This window comes from Prionailurus bengalensis, chromosome B1 (genome assembly GCF_016509475.1).
Source record: "Prionailurus bengalensis isolate Pbe53 chromosome B1, Fcat_Pben_1.1_paternal_pri, whole genome shotgun sequence".
NCBI classification, from domain to species: Eukaryota; Metazoa; Chordata; class Mammalia; order Carnivora; family Felidae; genus Prionailurus; species Prionailurus bengalensis.
Window position 1 is genome coordinate 122,635,196 of NC_057344.1, and position 23,936 is coordinate 122,659,131.

At 42.7% G+C, this 23,936-nt stretch overlaps 1 protein-coding gene and 1 pseudogene across 1 annotated transcript in view; one reads left to right on the forward strand and one right to left on the reverse strand.

Moving 5' to 3' along the window:
- DAPP1 (dual adaptor of phosphotyrosine and 3-phosphoinositides 1) overlaps positions 1–13,897 on the reverse strand; it is a 53,364-nt gene extending 39,467 nt beyond the window's left edge. Inside the window, exon 1 of the mRNA XM_043571724.1 lies at positions 13,667–13,897. Coding sequence (XP_043427659.1) covers positions 13,667–13,767 — 101 coding nt within the window. The 5' untranslated portion in view covers positions 13,768–13,897. The remainder of the gene's footprint in view (positions 1–13,666) is intronic.
- A 4,528-nt stretch (positions 13,898–18,425) lies between these two features.
- On the forward strand, positions 18,426–21,932 carry LOC122469126 (annotated as a pseudogene).
- Positions 21,933–23,936: the final 2,004 nt, after the last annotated feature.

A 23,936-nucleotide genomic window follows, 5' to 3' on the forward strand; every position in this document is an offset into this window, starting at 1 on the left:
CTCGTGTCGGGCTCTGTGCTGACAGCTCAGAGTCTGGAGCCTGCTTTGGATTCTGTGTTTCCCTCTCTCTCTCCACCTCTCCCCAGCCTGTGAGCTCTCTCTCTCTCTCTCTCTCTCTCTTTAAAATAAACATTAAAAAAAATAAAAATCTATCTTCAAGGTAAGATCTGAGGTGTAAAACATGTGGACCCGAAGGATCCCGAAGGATCCCGAAGGATCTCCCTTATTCTAGCTGCTGGGTACACAGTAAGGCAACCTGGGATTGCATTAGTTTCTTGACAATTGCATCATGCTGCTGATTCATGCTGAACCTATTGTTGATTACAACTCCCAAGTAAGTCATTTTCCTCTGGTGTTCTGTCACCTCCTCTCCTGCTGCCTTAAGAGGTGATGGCTTTAGAATGAAGTGCAGTAAGAAACCGTTCTACTACTGGGAAATGCCAACTGAAAAGAAATGCTAATAAGCAGCTAACTTGGATGACAAACGTCTAGATAGTATCAGTGAGAATTTTGTTGAGGGGAGACCATGCCTTTGTCTCCAGTCATTTCCTTAGCTTGTCTGTCTGCTGCAGCTTCCAACTTGTTAGCTATGTGACCCCACACAAGCAGCAACTTTAATTTTCCCAGCAGGCAAGGTGACTAATAACAATGCCACAGAACGGAAACCCTCTTATTTTCATATGTTGGAACATGGCCTTCTTTTACAAAGTTTTTTTTTTTTTTTTTTTTTTTTATGATTCTGTAACTTTTGCAGGAGAGAGAAAGGCGCAAGATTTGCTAATTATACAACATGTTATAAATATGCTAGGTGTTGTGCTCAGTGTGGGCATAGTTGGGAATAAGGTTCATCTTCCTGAAACAAAAAATTCAAAAAAAAAATTCTTTTAGTCTCATTTTTTTCTGAAGAAGTGAAAAAGAGCAAGAAACTACTATTTATGACATACATTCAAGTAATGTTATAGTCTCCTTTTCCCCCGAGGCCCACACATTGCTGTAATTATATCTCAGGCTAATGGAGGGAACAGACCAGAGACTCACCAAGCTTCAAAAGAATATTTGCACTGGGTTTATGAGGTTACCAAAACCAGCAGTTGACTTTGAAGGAAACAGTGGTATTATCCCTTCCATGATATAGTAACAAATTAGGAAACACCCACCCTCTAAAGAATTTTCATAGCTGCTTCTCAGTGAACTACAGGAAGTAAATTGAACCACAGAGAAGGGCAGACGAGCTAGATCCAAAAGGCTGCTCCTCAAGTCAGCTTCTTCTCCCATTCCAGTGCGGTGCCCCTTTGTGCTAGAACCTTCTGGGAAATTGCCTCAGTATTATTGGAGACTTCATAGTTTTTATCCCTTTGGGTTTTATTGCCTTAATTTAATTTGCTGATATGAGTTGATATTTCACTTTGCTCTATCCTTTAGAGGAGAAGCTTTCAAACTTTTTCAATCAGCCCACAGTATAAAATACATTTTTATCTCTCTCTCTCTTTCTCTCTCTAAACAGACACATGCATGCACGCACACACATTATAGCATACACACACACACACACAAAGTATTATAGGAAACAATACTATTCTTCTGTAGGATACTTACTATTTACTATTTTCTTTCCTCTAGTTCTAAAAAATATTTTAAATGTTTATTTATTTATTTTTGGAGAGAGAGAGAGAGACAGAGAGCATGCACACAAGAGGGGGAGGAACAGAGAGACAATCCCAAGCAGGCCCCTCGTAGTCAGTGCAGAGCCTGACGTGGGGCTCGATCTCATGAACTGTGAGATGACCTGAGCCGGAATCAAGAGTCCGATGCTTAACCAACTGAGCCATCCAGGTGCCCCTTCTCCATTTATTTTAAAACCAACATTGATCGTGAGCCACTAAATTGACTTTATGAACACTAACGGGTAGGGCCTGGTGTTTGAAAAACAATGCGAAGCCTTGCTACTCAGTGCCCTGCAATCTTGCTAGAAATGTACGTTGTCAGTCCCCCTACAACTGTTGAGTTATAATCTGTATTTATCAAGAGCTCCATATGATTGATATGCAGTTTAGAGTTTGAGAAGCACAGGGTTCAGGATTCTTGGTCCCAAAATCTTTGTTTCAGTAACTTCGATGGTTTGAGTTCACGGTGTGTCTATCTAAAGAGGAGTACAAAGAGGGCAAAGAAAGTCCTAAGTGGCTTTAAAATACCAATGGGGAGGAAAAGAGAAGGATTTGCTGCTCTCCTGGTCAGAAAATTCCCAAATAGCTGCAATCTTAGAGATATGGCCAATAAATGGTATAGGAGGGGGGAGCTCACGAGGGGCTGGCATATCAAGGAAAGCTTCATGGAGGAGGAAGATCATGAATTGGAGCTTCAGGAATAACTTTAGGTTTCACTAAATAGTGAGAAAAAAGGTCATTTCAATTGGAGAAATGGCATAAGCAAAGGCACTGTGGTTGACACTTGCATGGCGTATATAGGAAACAGAATGCCTAGTTGGCACAGAGGTTTTATGTTGGGGAGTAATGCAAAATAACACTGGAAGGACACGTGGACACAGAAAGTGATCTTGCATGTCACAACATGAGCCACACAACCATTTAGATTATATGGTTCTTGGTGAGAAAATTTCTTAGTAACCCACCTCTACAGATTCTTCATATATTTAATGACTTATTCTTCCCCTTCCTGGCAAAGGGAAGTGACACAGAACCTAGACCTGTCCCATCAGAGTTACAAAGAAAACATGTATTTCAATCTAAAGCAAGAACAGAGACTCCTGTTTGTGTCACAGCAGCTAATAGTCCTTGGAGTCGAACAGCCGATAAAAACACTCTTTAGAGAATTTTCACTTTTTTCTTTGTTTTCAAAATGATTCTCACTTTTCAATGACATGGACACCCTTTGCACCCTCTAGACAGAAGACAGCAAATGTGTGGTTTATGATGCCACTCCCCTTTTTAAAGGCCATGGATAATATAGCTACTTGATCTGTTTTCTTCCTTGCTAAGGCGATACTGGGCCTCGGAATCCTTCAGAATGTAACAGGGATAGAATATAAGATGACACTGTTGGGCAATCTTACTCTAAGCAATCTTCACTTGGGTTCATCTGTCCTTAGCACCTGAGTTGTTCTACAGGATCGCTTGGCTGTTGATTTCCTTCACGTTCAGTTGGGCATATGGTTGGTGCTAAATACTGTGACTTTGTGAAAAATAAAGCTCTTGGCCCCATGTGCCATCAGAAATCATGGGTTTAGGCTAGGCAAATGCCTTGTTAGCTCAAGAGCTCTCAGTGCTGCAATTTATATGAGAATCAGGCTGTGACAATATCGGGGACAAGACAGTGTTGTCCATATAAATATATTAAGTTCCATATTCACAAATGCGAGCTGATTTTTCCATTGATCGTGGCAACAGACTTTGTCCAAGCAGAGGGAGCCGAACAGGCCCTGCAAAGTTTTTGAATGCTCTAATGAGGCCTAAGAGAGGCATGAGTGTGATGCATAGGTTAGGCCGAAAATAAACTCACCACAGTCCTTCCACTGAAGAGGTTTCTGTCATGGAACAGTTTGTCTGTGGCTTTTCATATTGCCATTCTACATGCCCACATTTACATATGCTAATGGCAGAGCGAAAAGGTGAGGCCAGCTGCCCCAGGCATTAGGAGGCATACCTGAGTGATCACAGAGGCAGGGCTCTGGCTCTCTGGTCAAACAAGGAATTGAAGGTGGGACCCAAGGATGTTTTTCTTTCTGGTAGGAGTCAAGGCTCAGCTAAAGGAAAACAGGGCTGAAAGGAAACAGAGAATTCTGTGGGAGTCGGAGATCAGGGCAAACCTGTTCTTGAAGGAGTCTGAGGAGCGAGGCAGGCAGTTCTGAGAGATGGAAACACAGAGACAGAGACAGAGACTCAGATACTTGGAGACACAGACTGGTGCAAAGAGTCAGGGACACAACAAGAAAGAGATGTGGACAGAGAGAGAGAGAGAGAAGATAGGCAAAACTCAGAGCCAGAGAAAGGCACAGGGGCTCACCCAGATAGCAGAAGCACAGAGGGCAGCGGCTTAGGGAACACATAACAGATGGGAGCAGAGTATTCAGGAGACAGAGGCCGGGAGACCAAAGAGAGAAGGACACAGACACTTCAAGAGAGACCCGTGGAGCCTGACTTGTAGGTGAAATGACTCATCAGGGAGGTTAAGGACCAGCAGAGACCAGAGGGGCAGTGCCGTGGACTGGGGCGGGGGGGCATATCATTTCAGCACGGGTCCTTTGGTGCAATCCCCAGGTCAGCCAACACAGGTGGAGGAATGGTTGCAAGACAAAAAGGGTGTCATTGTTTCCCTAGGGGTCACAGCTTAGTGATTGTTTGACTTGGACAGGGATCCAAACCTCAGAGACTGACCAGTACAAATACTTCGTGGATAAGAACTTCAAGCAGCTTGGAATAGCTGGGTGGGGATCCATACCAGAGGTTTCTCAGGAGGGCTCATCTCTGAGTGGAGTCAAACTTGACTTTGCACTTATGCTCATTACTCTTGAAGCCTGTACTGCATAAAATGCAGGTAGTTGTCATTGGACAATTGCTGCTGGCAACAAGGTTGTTGCTGGCAACCTGCCATTGCGGGCTGGTCCAGGAGATAGCGAGGGCCACTTTTAGCAAGTCACAGCTACAGGAAAGAGCCCCAGACTTTTGGGGGGATGAAAAAATATAGACAGATACTTGTTTCATTAGTTATATCTTCCGTATTCCATGGTTCAGACGATGCCTGTCACCAATGTCAATTTGTCCCACTGGTAAAAACTTTTGGGTATAAGGGGACAGATGGAGTCTGAGAGTAATAAATGCAAATATGTCATCAGGGTGGTGCGGTAGAGTGCTGAAGTCAGGGACCTTGAATTATGGTCTTGGTCCATACGGTCCATATGGTCCATATGGTCTATGGACCTTGACTCAACTTGAAGCAACTCAAACATTCGGACGCCCACTCTTCGCCAAGTGGTGGGCTGGGCTGGAGCAGGCAAGGGGCCCCCCTGCTCCTGAGGAGCTCACCGTCAAAGAGTTTACTGTGCTCGGCCGAGAGAAGGGCAACAAACCTCTTACCGCCTTAGGACTGACATTTGCGAAACGCTTCTATTATCTGGAGAATCAACCCAAGACATAGACTCTACTGGTGGTGAGTCAGAACCATAAAAGCAATAACATGAATCCTAGACAACGTTAGAAATGTATGGTGGTAAAGTAAACAAAGAATGAATTAAAAGACACTTGGGACATTAAGGTTTTCAAAATTCCTTTGATGTTACTTCGAAAAATGATGCAAAAGCAGAAGTCGTTCTTCTTCGGATGTGAATCACTCACTATGCTTAGTTCCGTGGAATTACTGGCTTTCACCTCTGTTCCTTTCTTGCCATTCCCAGGTGATCACTCTGGTTCCTCATTCACCAACCTGTAAACTCCCTCACTAATTTGTTTTCTTGGCTCTGGACCCATTGCCACCTACCACGCTCAACTTCCAGATTAAGCTAAAAACAAAACATGATGACCATATAATTCCACGTTCCTATAAGCATTCAATAACTCTATACTGTCAAGCGGAATTTGACTGAAGTCCAAACTCTTAACCTATGTAAAGTCTTCTGGAATTCGGACCAACCTAAATATTCAAGCTTTAATAGAGGGAAACAGGCTGGGCTGGGGAAAAACCAAGAACATGCTTTGACACAGACTAAGAAGTAGATAATGGAAAAATATCCTACCAGAAAGCAAGAGAAAAATTATATATGTGGTATGGCCACAATTCAATGTGTGTGTGTGTGTGTGTGTGTGTGTGTGTGTTTACAGAAAAATATTTTAAAAGACTGGCGATAAGTTGAACAGTATGTTATTCTGAGTGGTTGTACATGGCTGAATTTGGGTGCTTTCATTTCTCAAATTTTCAACAATTAATACAGATTTTTTTTAACTGTTTATAATGAATAACTTCAGAAAGTAGAAAAATAGGGGTGCCTGGCTGGCTCAGTAAGTTAAACATCTGACTCTTGTTTTGAGCTCAGGTCTGGATTTCATGATTTGGGAGTTCGAGCCCCGCATGGGCTCCGTGCTGACAGTGCAGAGCCTGCTTGGGATATTCTCTCTCTCCCTCTCTCTCTGCCCCTCCCCTGCACATGTTGTGTGTGTGTGTCTCTCTCTCAAAATAAATAAATAAACTTTGTTAAAAAAATAAAGGAGAAAAATAGCATAAAGTAGTGAAGAAAGTAATACACATATTTTAATAGTACCCATATTTTAGGTAGAATAAATTTCAAACTTTTGCCATATATTCTTTATGTATTTTTGGATGAACATTTTTATTTTTTATTTTTTCTTCCAAATTTTTATTTAGGCTTACACATATTACACATATAGTGTAATATTGGTTTCAGGAGTAGAATTTAGTGATTCATCACTTACATACAACACCCATTGCTTTTGGATGAACATTTTTTTACAAATATAATTTATTGTCAAATTAGCTTACATACAACACCCAATGCTCATCCCGACAAGTGCCCTCCTCGATGCCCATTTTCCCCCTCCCCCACCCCTCCCTGGATGAACATTTTTAAAGTTAATTACAGATATCATGACACTTTAATCCCAGGTAGTTCATTCAGCATGTGTCTCTAAAAAGTAATATTTTCTTATCTAACCATACTTTTATTTTTATTATTATTTTTAAATAAATTTATTTAAAAAAATTTTTTATGTTTATTTATCTTTGAGAGAGAGAGAGAGAGAGAGCACGGCAGAGGAGGGGCAGAGAGAGGGAGACACAGAATCTGAAGCAGGCTCTAGGCTCTGAGCTGTCAGCACAGAGCCGGACGCGGGGCTCGAACTCAAGAACCGTGAAATTATGACCTGAGCTGAAGTCAGATGCCTCACTGACAGAGCCACCCAGGCACCCCTAACCATACTTTTATAAAAACAAATTAGCTTATTGCTCTTATGCTTTTTATTTTTTTATTTAGTTTTTGAAAGCTTTAAAAATTTTAATTACTTATTATTATTTTAAAGTTTATTTATTTATTTTGAGAGAGAGAGACAGAGCATGTGAATGAGGGAGGGGCAGAGAGAAAGGGTGAGAGAGAGAGAATCCCAAGCAGGCTCCACACTGCCAGCACAGAGCCTGATGCGGGGCTCGAACCCACACACTGTGAGATCATGACCTGAGCTGGAGTTGGTTGCTTAACTGACTGAGCCACCCAGGCACCCTGCTCTTATGCTCTTTAAAGTTATAAATATTTGTAAACAAAAATGTCTGAAAACAGATAATGGGGGCAGGCACTGGCAGGTGGGTGCTCAAGGAGAACATGTGGCCACAGAGACTCTAGAGAGGAAGCAAGGAGCATGATTAAGTCTTGACTACGTGGACTGTGCTGGTTTCAGACAGGTCTGTATCAGGGAGTAGGAGCCAGAAGTGGAATTTACCAAGGGAAGTGGTAGGAGTGAGACATTAATGCAGGTTTTGTTTTGTTTTGTTTTGTTTTAAACAGCTAAGGCTATGGTTATGACACTAGAAACCAGAAGAGGAAAGGCAGGTGGGTGCCTTCTCTGAGAATGAGGCAGACAGACGGTGGGGACTCCGAGAGGCAGATCCCAGAACCTACTGAATGAGCACTCATTAACTGCTGGGTCCCAGGGACGAGAGGCTCTGAGTCATGTGGGCTTCTTTTATTTCCTGAACACCCATGTGTTTTGCCACTTTTACCCCTTTACTCATCTGTTCTGACTTCAACTGACAAATGTCTATCAGTTCCAAAGCCATCTTCTTCACAACCAGTGATCTCCTTCCTGCCTGCCATATGCTGTGTGCTTCATCTAGACACAGTCATGGCCCTCAGCACCCCTGCCTGTGTTCCAACTGTCCATGTAGGTGCATTCTCTGTCCTTTGTGCTGTAAACTCCCCGATGTGACAGCTGTGTCTTCTCAAGCTCAGTGTCCCCACATTATGCAAGGCATAATGTCCTCATTCAGTAGATGGATCTATGAATGGATGGAGGAGCGAATGAATGAAACAAAGTGACTCCACTCAGTGCGGAGAAGGTTTGTGGACAGATTTCCACACGTAAGTAGAAGGAAGTCACCATCACCCAGGGAGGAACAGAAAACACAACAACTGAAGAGGAAATTCATTTGAGTCAAGGAGAGACTGAACTATACAGTAGTTACATACTCTCATACAGCCATGAGAGAATCACCTTCCATTTTTAGAATCCAAGATCACAGAGTTACGCACAGAAGAGGCGCAAGGTTTATTGCTCTACTTGGTATCACATCTCTGTAAACAGATTCCTTTATTTTATTTTATTTAAATTTTTTAATGTTTAGTTTTGAGAGAGAGAGAGAGAGAGAGAAACAGAGTGTGAGCAGGGAAGGGGCAGAGAGAGAGGGAGACACAGAATCCTAAGCAGGCTCCAGGCTCCGAGCTGTCAGCACAGAGCCCGACGCAGGGCTCGAACTGTGAACCGAGAGATCATTACCTGACCTGAAGTCTGATGCTTAACTGAGTGAGCCACCCAGGCGCCCTGTAAACAGATTCTTTTAAAACTTTGACTTTACTACACTTTTCTTAGCCTACTCTATTTGACTAGCTCTGAAAAATGGAACCTACACAATATTTAATAAATTTTTGATTAATTAGGGTGTTGGCCTGGCTTATTATGTGAAGAATGTGAAAGAATAATGTCTGTTTTTTCAATTAAATTAATTTTTTTTTAAATTTTAGAGAGAGAGAACACATGAGCAGGGGAGGGGGAGAGGGAGACACACACATACACACACACACACACACACACACTCACACACACACACAGAATCCCAATCAGGCTCCTTGCTGTCAGTACAGAGTCCGACATGGGGCTCAATCCCATGACCCTGGGATCATGACCTGAGCTGAAATCAAGAGCGGACGCTCATCTGACTGAGCTACCCAGTCTCCCTAGAAAAACGTCTTTTAGTGATCACATCTGCTGGTTATAATAATCACGGAACTTTCTTTTTGTCTCCGAGTTCATCTGGCACTAACAAATAGCGCTAATGTAGCAAGAAGAGAAAAGTTCGATAGAAATCAGGAAATTGCGTCACTGGACAGGCAATCTCCTGGATGTAAAGGTTTATGAGCATGTAAGCTTGTGCATGGTGATAAAAGCTGTCCCTCACGCTCCTCATTTGTAAATGGAGGTGATATTAGTTAATAGTACCCACTTCCCAGTGACGTGTCAATTTTATAAATCACACACGCAAACGGTTTAACACACTGCCCGGCACACGGTGAGCATCCAATAACTACTAATTGTCGTGATTAGAACACATGGCTGTTTTGATCAGTGGAAAGAGCATCAGCTTTGGGGTAAGCTCGCGGGCATGTCCCGCAGCTGTACCGCTATGAGGTCTGTGACCTGCATAGTTCACCTACCTTGTCTGAACTCACTCTCCCTCTCTATAAAATGAGTATAATCATACCACATCGAAAGTGTTACTGGGAAAGCTAAATGACATAGTGCACATAAGAGGTATATGGTGCTGGCACATAGCACGTGGTCAGAAAATAACGCGTATCCCAACAGATTCTCTGGGACCTCACGCAGTCTGAGTTTTCTGCTTGCGAGTCTCCTTGGATAGCAAATTAGAACGCCAAGACCGTCTGAAGACCAGAGCCAGTGTATGCAAAATGTCTGCCTCATAAAGAGGACTTATTTTGCTTATTATTGTCTGTTCCCTGAGTCAGCAAACCACCACCTGAGGGCCAAATCCTGCCAGGGTACATGTTTCTGTATTTCCTGCCAGGGTACGTGTTTTTGTGTAGACTAAGAGACAAGAGTGGTTTTGCATTTTTAAATGGTTGGAGGGAAAAATAGAGAAATATTTTGTGACTCATGAAAATAATATGAAATTCAAATTTCAGTGTCCATAAATAATATTTCTTGAACGCCGTACTGTCACGGTCACTTGTCTGCGTGTTATCTACGGCTGTTTTTGCATGACAGTGGCAGATGTGAATAGCTGTGGCAGAAATCATAAAACCTGCAAAGCCTGAATAATTTGTGATCTGGCTCTTCACAAACAAAGTTTGCTGACCCCTGATCTCTTCTAACCTTCTCTTACATGTACGGAGGTAGAGAAATGAGAAACTTCCTTATTTTTTTCAACAGCCAGAACTTAGAATCTAGCTTTTTGACTCTGGCCAATACAGCTACACGCTGCGGCTTTCTCTTAAAATTTGAGATTTGGGAAAGTATATAAAAAGAGAACATTTATCATATTTCTCACTTGAAGGAATACGTCTGACTAGATAATCTGAATATTTAATTTAAAAAGTCCTAATATATTTTTGTTTTATAGTATCCTTTTTGTGTCTGTAGTTACACAGTTGATGAAGGCTTACCCATTCACAATATATATACTGTTCCTACATTGTCCTCCAGGGACCTTTGTTGTGATCAAAGAACGTCTGGAACTTCAAATTATTAACTAACCAGCAATTTTATACTAGTTGGTGATTTCGGTGATCTCGCTTGTATTCGTTGCTTGTTTCATTCCCCCACTGCTTCATTTAGAAAGCACAAACAGCCTGACTCTGTTCCCAGCCCCTCTTCCTTATTGCTGACCATTCTCCATACCCCCGGCCCCTCCCTTCCTGCCCACCTGCCGCCTCCTCCCCCAATCCCTCACCCCCAAAGCGTAAGTGAATCTGAGCAACAATCACAGACGGTTTTATTTCCCCTTTGTTTTGGACACATGAACACATTGAGGATTAAAGAAAATAAATGTTTTAGATTGACGCTCTATAAATGAGACACAGAAATGCATCTGAGTTGCTTGACTTAGGTACTTTAGGAAAGAATAAACCTGTGCTCTGAGTGAGCCATGTGTGTCCTAGAAAAAGGCAAGTGATGGATTTGCTGCAGTTCAGGGTTTAATTTTCAGAACTTAGATATTGCAGAGCCTGAATAAAAATAGGGACCAAAGAATAAGGATGTATGAGATCTCTCTAACCACCCAAAATACCAACATAAGAATCTACCTAACTACTCAAATAATACATTTAAAATAATTTTAAAATGAAGTCATTAAAACCGGCCACCTATTATCTATCAATTACATTATATCATTTTGTTTTTATGGAGCTTTTAGAAAAACTGAACTAACCAGAAGTTTTAGTACAGATCATACCTAACCAGTGACTTCAAGTTTCAAAGAAAAAGTTTCGTTTATATTCAGAATTCTGCCAAGGACAACAGGTCATTTTCAAGCTTTCTTAGATATCATCACCTATAAAAGGTGTATCAGCGATGCCCTGGAAGGATAAGTATGGACTTTCTCAAGTCCATTATGAAAGGTTCAGGAATTTTCCAAGCAGGTTGTTAAACCCTTGGCAATTGGAAATTGCCCATGGTAGAAGGATTTACAAAGGGGAAATAGGAAGACTCTAGAAATCACCCCTCATCCAAGTGGTATATCAGCAGTATATTTAAATATTTAAAGTATATTTAAATAAACCATGCTCCTGAAAGTTCTTCTTAGGGCGGAAGAAGATGTTCTAAAATTAATTTATGGTGATATTTATACCACTCTTTTGTAAAACACACCTCAATAAAATTGTTAAGCAAAATGCCTCCAAACCAACAAACAAGAAGTCAGCATTTATGAATGGATTTAAGATTCAGGTGCTTACCCAACAAATGAGAAATAAGGCCACACTTTTTTCAGCACTTCTGATGGATTTATATTCTATGCAGTGACTCCCAACCTTGGCCTCTCTCTGGAACCACTTAGGGAGTGTCAAAAAAAACCTGCTCACTCCCAAGATACTAATGGCATTTGTCTGGCCTGTGGCCTGTACAGGAACTTTTAAAAACTCTTTGTGTGACTCTAGTGGACAATTAAGGTTGAAGAACCACAACTGTAGAGCAATTTTCCTAGGTAATTGTAGCTTATCTGTTGTTACAGAAATCATCCTCAGATGTTTAGTAATTTCCAGGCCTTCTGAAATACAGAAGTCTGGACATAACTGTATCTGTTTTGGGTGTTTCTGGGTTGTGTTGAGAATGTGTTCATTCTTTGAACAAGGAGGGAAGGCACAATTCTGTTTTCCTTGTGGGTTTTACCCGCAGTCACTTCCTGCTATGGGCATATGGTGAAGAGAAGAGACGTTGGCTAGCTCATCGCTGTCATCCAGGGAGGTGACAATGTCATTCAAGCACAGAATGTGGGCTCGGGTCGTTTAATTGAATTGAGTATCTCCTTTGTCTCTCTTCTCTTCTGGAACTTCCTACCCATCGTGGGCTGGGAATATTGATAATGAAGCATGTAAAGAAGTACACTTTAATAATTTAATAAGGCCAGGAGTGAGATCCCAAGGGTCTGGCTTTAGTGCCTGGACTTTGTGACACCCATTTGGATGCTCAGGGGCATTTTACCCTTTCTCTTTGGAGATTCAACCTAGAAGAACAGTGACATCCTGAAACGCTGAATTCCCAATAGAGGGAGTTTACTTTCTAGAAAATTCTAGCTGTTCTATCTGATTTATCTTGTGAAGGGAGAGTTCAATGAGGAGACCTCCATTTTAAAATCTAAAGACAGGACTTCTTGAGAACTTTTACAGTAACACCACACAAACAGATACGATCTCTGCAGCCTTAATGCAGAGAGATTTCATCCCTGTCTCAGTCTTTCTCTGGTTAAGAATGTAGGCTTCTGCAGGTTGAAATCCCAACTTTGCCAAGTGTTGACGTGTATGTAGGCAATGTTTTCAAGCCCTCTGGTACCATTTTTCTTCCTTTGTGTGATGGAGATGGTAACAGTTTCTAGGTCAGTGGGTTGCTGTGGAGATAATGCTGTTTATTAAGACAGGTGCTGGGCTCGCCTCTCGTGAAGCCCAGGTGTCAAAATCAGCCTCTTGAGGACATTTCTGATGCTTTAGGGTAAAGGCCCAGTTTTTCTAGGAAACCCCCTACACCTCTTGCATAATACTTGCTCCTTTTATTAACTATCCCCATGAGTTGTCTCATCTGGTCCCTTCTGACAGGACTGTGATGTCTCCATCTCCCTAAACTTACAACTTGTTAGAGGCAGAAATGCTATCCTCTTCCTGACTTGTTTGTATTTAAAAGCCTCAGCGCTGTGCCTGCAGACATGAATACATACAAGAACTCACAGACGCAGTGTCAGGAGAGAGAAACACAGATGGGACATTGCAGACACTTCCTCATTCTTTGTCTTTTGAAAAAGTCCCTCTCCCATGCAGTAGGCTGGGCTTTCTGTTTACCTTCCTAGCAATACAGCTTCGAGCTCAAAACTCTGGAACAGCACTTTCATTCATAAAGCAGACCCATATCAAGGAAATCAAGCAACACCAACTTCTGCATCTCAATCCTGTCCCAAATCTCAAAGAATGTCCGACATTTGATTTGTGTCTCATTCTCTCCACCTACCTGTTTTCAGATCTGGGAAAAGACTGTATGCTTTTGGCCCCAAGCAGAAAGATTCCTAACAGACACAAATGAGTGAAGTGGAAGGGACAGAAGATGTAGATGGCAGCGTGCTAAAGATAATCAATCGAAGTGAGCATTTGGGTGGGAGTTGGGAGCCCACGCTCACCCAAGAAGTACTTTGAGAGGAAGACCTGCTTTCTTACCCCAAGTCCTGGAGCAGCTCTGCTTCTCCGTCTGATCTGCTCCACAGATCTGAAGGATCCTGGGCGCTCATCTTCCCTTCTAGAGATTCTGCTCTGCCCATTCGCGCTCCTCACGTCTCCTGAGCCTCTGCCAGGTGCTATGGGAAGGCAGAGAGAGATGAGTTCCAACTGCTTCTCACTGTCTCCTCCTCTGAGGGAGAAGCCTGCTGTGGTTGAGCCTCCAACCAGCAAGGAAGTGAAACTTGGTTACTCCTCCCACTGACACTCACCACCCTGGCCCTGAGGCACGGGCAGGAGTGTTCTGTCAGCCAGGAAGTATGCAAACTTAGGTAGCTACCTCTGAGGACACCCACACATGCAGTTTCTGTCAAAGGGAATAAAGATAAAGTCATGCCAGCTGGGATTGGCCTATCAATTCTAACTTTTTTCGTGAGGTCAAGCATAGTTTCTTCTTGGTGCTATTAACCTTGTAGAAGAGGGTGCAAGCACCCCCACCTTCTGTCACACACACACACACACACACACACACACACACAAACACAAGGGACTCCAGGGAAGCTTCTATCTCAGGAACCCCTCACAGCGGATAAAGAAATCAGAGTCAAACCACTAGATTTGATCCTGAAGTCTGGTTTTTAGCATCTTCTCAATATTTCTGCCTCAATCACCCAAGCTTTCCAACGCGCCCATGACTGTTTTCTCTGAGAAGGAAGGGTTGGGTGAGAAGATAGGAAAAGTTGTAGAGGCCAGCCTGGTGCCCAACTAACGGGCATGGTGGAACTCCCGCTTCCTTCACTGGGCTTCCTTTCAGCTGGTATTGCTTTGTGTCCCAGTTCATGAGAGAATCCTGGGTGCCTGAAAGTGCCAAAGGGAAACTACTATAACTCTGAATCCTTGGGAATCGGACAAAGTGCAGTAATAAATGGACCAAGAACATGTATTGTTTCCTGCCTTCTCTCTCTATGTACCTGCAGGAGAGAATGTTCTTCTGGATTCTCTCCCTTCTCTCTCTCTCTCTCTCTCTTTCTCTCTCTCTCTCTCTCTCTCACACACACACACACACACACACACACACACACACACCTGACTCACTCAGGAGTCACCGGGGTGCTTTATTACTTGTTTCTCCCAATGTGGTCTGAAGACCAGCAATGCTCACGTCACCAGGGGCTTGTTACCATGCAGAATTTCCGTTCCATCCTTCTGAACCAGCATGTGCATTTAAATAAGATTCCCAAGGTGACTCCCGTGCCCCTGGAAGTTTGAGGAGACTGCCGTATAGGATACCAAGACAGCAGAGCTGTTCCTAAAGGGGAGGATCTGCCCGTGGCATCATTTCATCTCTCCTTAAAGTTCTTCCCTACTATCTCCGTCTGTCAGTGATTTGCAAGGCCCGGGCTTACTCTGAGTGCGTGGGAGAAATTCCTGCCTGTCTAAAGACAGCCTGGGGGAGACTAAGCTCTGCTAACGCACAGCATACTGATTGCACGTGAACATTTAAAATTCTTTTTGCTACAGCTTGCCCAGAAGGGAGCACTGGGTCCACTTGCAGCAGATGCCAGTCCTGGCCTGGGAGGTGACGCACGTACACACGGCAGAGATAAGGGGCAGCTGGGCAGAGATTTCCTGTTCTCTTTCTACAGCTTTTTGTTCAGTGTTTCAGTAGCTATTTTGTTCCCATTTCAGCAAATTTTGTTTTGCTTTGCTTTTTACTTAACCTCTCCCCCCCCCCTTTTTTTTTTCAGGAAAGTAGCAAAAATTTACTAAGATCACCCTCTTCCCTTTCAATCTTCCTGCCCTTCTCCTTTTCTCATTCTGCTATCCCATCTGTGACCCTCTCCTTTTCTTTTTTTTAATGTTTATTTATATTTGATACAGAGAAAGAGCGTGAACGGGGGAGGAGGGTCAGAGAGAGGAGACACAGAATCTGAAGCAGGCTCCAGGCTCCGAGCTGCCAGCACAGAGCTGGACGCGGGGCTCGAACTCACGGACCGCGAGACCATGACCTGAGCCGAAGTCGAGCCACCCAGGCGCCCCTGTGACCCTCTCGTTTTTTAAAAAATATTTCTTTAAGATTTACTTATTTATTTTGAGAGAGAAAGTGAGCGCGAGCACGAGCGGGGGAGGGGCAGAGTAAAAGGAGAGAGATAATCTCAGTCTCCATGCTCAGCGAGGAGCCCAATGTGGGGTTCAGTCTCACGCACCATGAGATCATGCCCTGAGCAAAAATCAAGAGTCCACACTTAACCGACAGAGCCACCCAGGCGCTCCTGTGACCCTCTCCTTTGAAGTCGTTGTTTCTGTCACTTATTCCATTTTCCCCAGGCTCCCACCCTTCCCCACTGGCCCCCTGCTCCACTCTCCACACATTCAGGATTACAGTGGCACCAGTTGCTAGAGCATTACCAGATGGTTTCAACAAAATTCTGGGTATTCATAACAAATATTTCATAATATATTTTAAGTTCGATTTTTTAGGTATTACATATTCATTTTTAAATTAAAGGAACTGCAGTTCTTGCCTCATATCACATAATTTACTTTTTACTTATTTCTTATTTATTTATTTATTTTCTTAAATTTACATCCAAGTTAGTTAGCATATAGTGCAACAATGACTTCGGGAGTAGATTCCTTAGTGCCCCTTACCGACTTAGCCCCCCCCCACAACCCCTCCCGTAACCCTCTGTCTGTTCTCCATATTTATGAGTCTCTTCTGTTTTGTCCCCTTCCCTGTTTTTATATTATTTTTGCTTCCCTTCCCTTATGTTCATCTGTTTTGTATCTTAAATTTCTCACATGAGTGAAGTCATATGATATTTGTCTTTCTCTGACTGACTCATTTTGCTTAGCATAATACCCTTGAGGTCCATCCACATAGTTGCAAATGACTTTTTACTTATTTCAATGGTGCTGGTTCAAGGCACTGAATTCTTTCCATACAGGTTTTGAACACAGAAATGGATACAAACTATCAAGTTGTTTTAACAATTCTAGAACATCTTATGCTTTGTTGGAAAAAATTTTATTTATCAAGACATTTTGAGCCTTTGGGGCACCTTGGTGCCTCAGTCAGTTGAGCGTCTATCTGACTTTGGCTCAGGTCATGATCTCACAGTATGTGAGTTCGAGCCCCGCATCTGGCTCAGTGCTGTCAGTGCAGATCCTGCTTCAAAATCTCTGTCCCCCTTTCTCTCCCCCTTCCCGCTCACATTCTCTTTCTCTCAAAAATAAGTAAACACTTAAAAAAAAAAAAAGAAATCTTGGGCCTCTATTGGAATGACTATCATATCCAAATCATTGAGAGCTATTGTGTCCAGAGTTGAATTTCCTTATTAGGAGAATGGGCTTCTAACATTTGAGACTCTTCTAAAAAATCCTTTTTGATCTTTTCCTAATGTATTTCTGAAGCTTAACTATCACAATGTCTGCTTTTCACCTGGTTACCTGGAAATGGCAATTCTATTTATTCTCTTCACAGAAAGAACCATCTTTCGGCTTCCTTGGTCAACTGTTTGTTATTAAATAAGCATGATCTCCTCCTCTCCATCGTTTATGTTGGTGGGAAATAAAGGATACATTCTGGAAAGGGAAACCATGGCTTGGGATTATCACGTACTGAGGTTACCATAACTTGGGGTAGAGGAAGCCTAACTTTGTTTTCCACTGTCTGCTCTCCCAACCCATGAAAAAGAAAAAGAATCATGATTTCATAGTAAATTAAGGCACAGAAACAGCAGAGAAAGAAAGAACTGACCATGTTTTTTAGCTGCAGGCCAGCTCTCCAAAGGAAAGCTCCAAAGGAAAGGCTTCCATCTCTCCTCTTAATTCTGTGGTGGGCTCCGAGCTGCCATATTGCTTTTAAAAATATGCCAATTTAGGGGCGCCTGGGTGGCTCAGTTGGTTAAGCATCCAACTCTTGCTTTTGGCTCAGGTCATGAACTAAGGGTCGTGGGTTTGAGCCCCACATTGGGCTCTGTGCTGATAGTGTAGAGCCTGCTTGGATTCTCTCTCTCTCTCTCTCTCTCTCTCTCTCCATCCCTCCCCCAATCATGCACTCTCTTTCTCTCTCAAAATACATAAATACACTAAAAAAATGCCAGTTTAGTTTGGCTTGAAGCCACCACCTCTGTGTTTTCTGCCACAATTATTTGATCACTTAATCCAGTATCAAAGGCTAAGGTAACTGGGTTGTCTTGAATTAATTGAGACTTTATTTCATTTTTGTCTCATCTCCATAAGCAGTCCTAGCTTCTTTGTTGAATAAGGAGGCTGTCTGGATATGGGTATAAGTCACCAACTTCAGGGTGTAAAATTTACTTCAACCTTCCCAAACTTTCCCTGTTCCTCTTTCTTATTTACCCTCTTCTCTATCATTTTCTCACTTTTCATTTTCAGTAGTTAATCTTGAACTCCATTCCCAACCCTCTTTATCTAATGTGAAATATTTGTTCCTTTCACCAAGCCAGTGATGTGGTTTAATTCCTTCATATCATCTTCCAGTGTGTGAAAATTCTATAGAAGTAGTATAGCAGTGCAGTTGACAAAACCCATCTCAGGGAAGGTGGAGAATCAAGACTCCCCTGCAGTGGTGGGAAATCCTTGTCTTGCACTGAGGCTCCTTAGGAATCACACTGCCATATGTCATTCAGGATAAGCTCCATTCTTTCACAACTTCTCAAGGGCCGTATGTGCCCTCACCCACTGTAATCCACAGTACAGCAAAAGTCACAGGCTCCATCAGGGCCATAGGAAGAGCATGCCAAGGATCAAGTTGATGGATGCTGTGGACTTTATCTCCATTCCTACCCATATTTTCAGCTGCTGTGTTATTGGAGCAGGGACAGGGTATCCCCCAGATTATACAACATACACATTTGGCACTCTACTCTCTTCAACCTAGCTTTCCCATCCTCCTTGCTTCTCCTTGAACCTGCTCATTTTTGCCTCAGGGCCTTATACCAGCTTTTCCCTTTTCCTGATTTTCTTTCCCTCTAGATGTCATGTGGTTTCCTCCTGCACTTCACTCAGGTGTTTTGTTCAAAGGTCACCTTCTCAGAAGGAGCTTCCTTAGCCACCATATTCAAATGTTTCTCCTCTTGCCCCTGGCCTGTCCTTCCAATTTCCATACTCTGCCATATTGTTTGTCAAAACACTTAATGTTGGTTGTTAATATACTGAAGTACTTCCATCCGAGTTTATAAATAACCACTGCCCTGAACCCCTGATTGTCCTCCAGTCCTCTTGGCCACCCCTGTTCCCAGATGCCTGAGACCTTCCCACCACCCAACAAATGAAGGGCACCTCTGGGACTCTGTTCTAGTACAATTTAGCAATACAATTCAGCAATTCCCAATACAATTTAGCAATTTTTAGTAAATTTAAAGAATTGCGTGGCTGTCATCACAATTCAATTTGGGCATGTTTTCAACACCCCAAAAGATTCCTTGTATTCATTTGCAATCTATATATTTTGGATACCACTTCTGTTTAGCTCTACCTGATGGATTACATAGAATTTTTGCTTACTTCTGTGACAAATCAATTATATGGCATATAAAGTTATATGTTATATATATTTCTATCTCTTACCCAACATTTTTTTTTTCTCTTTTTCAAATTTTTATTTAAATTCTAGTTAGTTAACTTACAGGGAAATATTGGTTTCAGGAGTAGAATTCAGTGATTCATCACTTACATACAACACCCAGTGCTCATCACAAGTGACCTCCTTAATATCTGTCATCCATCTAGCCCATCCCCCACCCACCTCCTTCCATCAACCCTCAGTTTGTTCTCTACTCATTAAGAGTCTCTGATGGTTGGTTTCCCCCTTTTTCTCTCCCCCCCTTTATATTCATCTGTTTTGTTTCTTAAATTCCACATATGAGTAAAATAATGGTATTTGTCTTTCTCTGACTGACTTATTTCATTTAGTGTAATACACTCTAGCTCCATCCATGTTGTTGCAAATGGCAAGATTTCATTCTTTTTGATGGCCGAGTAATACTCCATTGTATATATATACCACATCTTCTTTATCCATTCATCCGTCAATGGATATTTGGGCTCTTCCCATAGTTTGGCTATTGTTGACAATGCTTTATAAACATAGGGGTGCATGTACCTCTTCGAATCTTTATTTTTGTATCCTTTGGGTAAGTATCTAGTAGTGCAATTGCTGGGTCATAGGGTAGTTCTATTTTTAAATTTTTGAGGACCCTCTATACTGTTTTCAGAGTAGCTGCACCAGTTTGCATTCCCACTGACAGTGCAAGAGGGTTCCCCTTTCTCCACTTCCTTGTCAACATCTGTTGTTTCTTGTGTTGTTCATTTTAGCCATTCTGAGAGGTATGAGGTCATATCTCATTGTGGTTTTGATTGAGTTTCCCTGATGATGAATGAGCATCTTTTCATGTGTCTGTTAGGCATCTGAATGTTTTCTTTGGAAAATGTCTATTCGTGTCTTCTGCCCATTCCTTAATTGGATTGTTTTTTGGGTGCTTAGTTTGATAAGTTTTTTATAGATTTTGGCTACTAACCCTTTACCAGATATGTCATTTGCACATGTCTTCTCCCATTTCATGGGCTGCCTTTTAGTTTTGTTGATTGTTTCCTTCATGGTGCAGACACTTTTAATCTTGATGAGGTCCCAATAGTTCATTTTTGTTTTTGCTTCCCTTGTTTCTGGTGATGGGTCTAGTAAGAAGCTATGGCTGAGGTCACTGAGGTTGCTGCCTGTGTTCTCCTCTAGGATTTTGATGGTTTCCTGTTTCACATTTAGGTCTTTCATCCACTTTGAATTTATTTTTGTGCATGGTGCAAGAAAGTATCTCTTACCCAACACGATCTCCTGCAATGTGATCCTGTCACTCTCCCTGGTCTACCTCAAGCACAATTTTTTCTCACTCCAAGAACATCATAAAAACGATGATGTCATAAATCCATTAAAGGCAGCTATATAAAGTCCCCTACTGAGGAGAGCAGTAGTGGGATCAAAAGCCAGCCCTTTCCTGTTTCTGTGCACTTTACTGAACTGCCTCCACAGAGTCAGGGGAGCACGGGGGAGCCATGTACACTTCATAGGGCAGCCTCATGGAGGACATGGCTAAATGGTCTCTGCGCTACCCTTGGTACAAAAGATAGAGCAAGAGAACAGGAGGGGACTTGGTCTTCAGCACACATGAGGTGGTTTCTGGGAACTCCCAGAAATAACAGGAAGCTGTGAGTGATAAAGGGCTGAGGTCCTGCTTCTTCTAAGAGGAGCCTAAGCAAAGTGAGTGGAAGTCAAGGAACATTCACCTGGGATACTGAGGCACCCTTCCTCTGTGTCTACCATGTATTCTGTGCCCAAGCCCATCCCTGGCATTTAATCAGTTCTGCATATGTACAGGAAGCCAGGCTCACGGTTTCTTTGGTGACATTTGCCAAGAGGCAATGTTGAAACAACTGAAGCTTTGTCCTGGAATAAGAAATACAATCACCTCAGTGGTTATAGAAGATCAGCTTTCTTCCTGATGGCAGCAGGTTATATTAGTCTTTTTCAGAGGATGAAATAACTAATATAACTGGATCAAGATTTAGAAATATTCGAGAGGCTCCTGAAATTCTAGAAAGAGAAAGATGCGACCAACAAGAGGAAGCTTAACCAGGTTGCATTAAAATAATAATACTAATAATACTAATAATGGGTCGCCGGGCTTCATTGTTCCCAGAGTGGCAGCGTCTTTGTCTTCCTCTCTGCACTGCGTCCATGGCCTTCTGAAGGCGCTGCGCAGCGACTCCTACGTGGAGCTGAGCCAGTACCGGGACCCGCCCTTTCGGGGTGACGTTGAAGAACAGGAAAACTTCCGAGGTGACAATGAAGAACAGGAAAAATGACGGAAGAAGAGCCGTAGGTTGTATGTTGACAGTCTTTCCTTTTACTCAACTGAAGAACAAATCTGTGAACTTTTCAGCAAAAATGACATGAAGAAAACCACTATGGGCCTGGATAAGCTGAAGAAGACAGCATGTGGGTTCTGCTTTGTGGAATACTATTCAAGAGCAGAGGCAGAAATGCCATGAGGTATATGAACGGAACTCATCAGGACGAGCGGATCATTCCCAAAGACTGGGACGCAGGCTTTAAGGAGGGCAGGCAGTATGGCCGTGGTTGTTCTGGGGGCCAGGTCCCAGATGCGTAACGGCAGGACTGGGGCGCTGGGAGAGCAGGCTATGGAAAACTGGCCCCGAAGCAGTGAGTGGTGAGAGCCCCGTCGTGGAAACGCACTCCCATGGCCCGCTGAATTTGCCACGCGTTTCCCAAGGTCTGCACACCTGCTCTCTTGTACCATGCTTTGATCAAGGTCTTCACTGAGCTGGAAGTCTTTTCCTGACTTTCCTTTGAAAACTACTAAAGTACAGTATTCAAAAGAATGCCTTGAATTCTGTAGTGTTAGAATCTTGGCGCTCTGTCAGGTTACCAGGTCAGAATTTATGTTTCACGGCAACAGATTTTATCTAAGATGTTGATCTGTCCGCCCAAAACATCACACTTCTTTTAGGAAGGTGGAAATTTTTTTTTTAATGGGTAGTAGGTTCATGGTCTACCTTGGGGCCTGGAATTATTACTTAAAATTTTTTAAGTTTGTAGGAGATAAAATGTAATAAATGGGGCTTTGCTACGTTGTACAGCTTTGCCCTAAATTAATTAGAAGTGTGACAACTGAAAAAAAAAATAATGTATGTATAAATTACAATGAGTTTCCATAATCACTTTCTTTTAGATATCATGAATGTATGTTAATTAGGCAGTTTTCATCATTCTTGCTATTTTTTTAATATATGAGAAAGTTGGGGCTCAGAAACAACAAAGAGCATGCTCCAGGAGCATGGATTCTAGGACACAGCTCCAGAAACAGAATTTGTGTGTATTGTCAGTCAGTGTCCAGGTGAGGAAAAAAGAAAACATTCTGGATATTTCATCCAGGAAGGGATATAATGCAGGGAACTGGCTACAAAGAGGTTGGAAGAATAAGAGGAGATCATGAAGCTGTGACTTCCTTTGATGATCCGGGCACACAAGTCTGCATTGCTGAGCATGGGAGGGAGACTGCCACTGCTGGTCTCCAGGACCCCAGGGGACACACCTCTGTTGATGCAGCTGAAAACTGGCTCTATTGCTTCCGAGGCTCCCAAATGCCACCACCGCTGCTGGCTGTACTGCCTAAAGCAGAAAGCTAAAAAACAAAAAAAGATTTCTTCCTTTCTCTAGTCTCCCAAGAGACAGATTCTTTCTAAAAGACAGCTGGCAAGGGAATCAATGAGATGCAGTTTGTGGGCTCCCAGCTCCTGTGATAAAAGGGGAGCAGAGGTCAGGAATGGAAGAGACGCATGCTATTCTCGTTCTGTGTTCTTTCCTCTGTAGCTTGCTTTCTCCTGTGTTAGTTAGGGTATGCTAAATTACTACTTCCAGTGGACTCAACATTTAATACTTCGGCGCATAGGAAGTTTAGTTCTTTTTTTTTTTTTTTTTCAACGTTTTATTTTATTTTTTTTGGGACAGAGAGAGACAGAGCATGAACGGGGGAGGGGCAGAGAGAGAGGGAGACACAGAATCGGAAACAGGCTCCAGGCTCCGAGCCATCAGCCCAGAGCCTGATGCGGGGCTCGAACTCACGGACCGCGAGATCGTGACCTGGCTGAAGTCGGACGCTTAACCGATTGCGCCACCCAGGCGCCCCGGAAGTTTAGTTCTTATTCACGAAACTGTCCAGTGAGGGTATTCAAGTCAGCGGGGGCAGCCCCCCTCCCCCACCTCATAGTCATTTACATACCAGGACATCAGTCATTGTGCTGTCTTTAACACATGGATTTCAAAGTTGTTCTCAGTTTCCCAAATCCGGTCAACATGGAGGAGCAGTTGAGGGAGCTTTTTAGGGGTTGGACCAATAACAGAAACATATAACCTCTCCTATTCCACTGAAGGTGACTTATCCTGTGGCTCTACCCAGCTGCAGCAGAGCCTGGAATTGAAATCTAGCTGCGTGCCAAATAGAGGAGAGTGCTGTTTGTTTGTTTTTTTGTTTTTGCTTTTTGCTTTGCTAGTGTATCTGCCACGCCGCTCATGAATGTAAAGATCTGCTTTCAGGGTCTTCAAATCAATCCTTTGAGCACAGAATAAAGAGACCTGGCTTGAGAAAAGTCATTTAAAAAAAAGATTGGGAGTTTAGGTAGCTTTCTTACTTGTGAAACATCCATGAAATCGTGCAGGAAAGTAGATAGATAG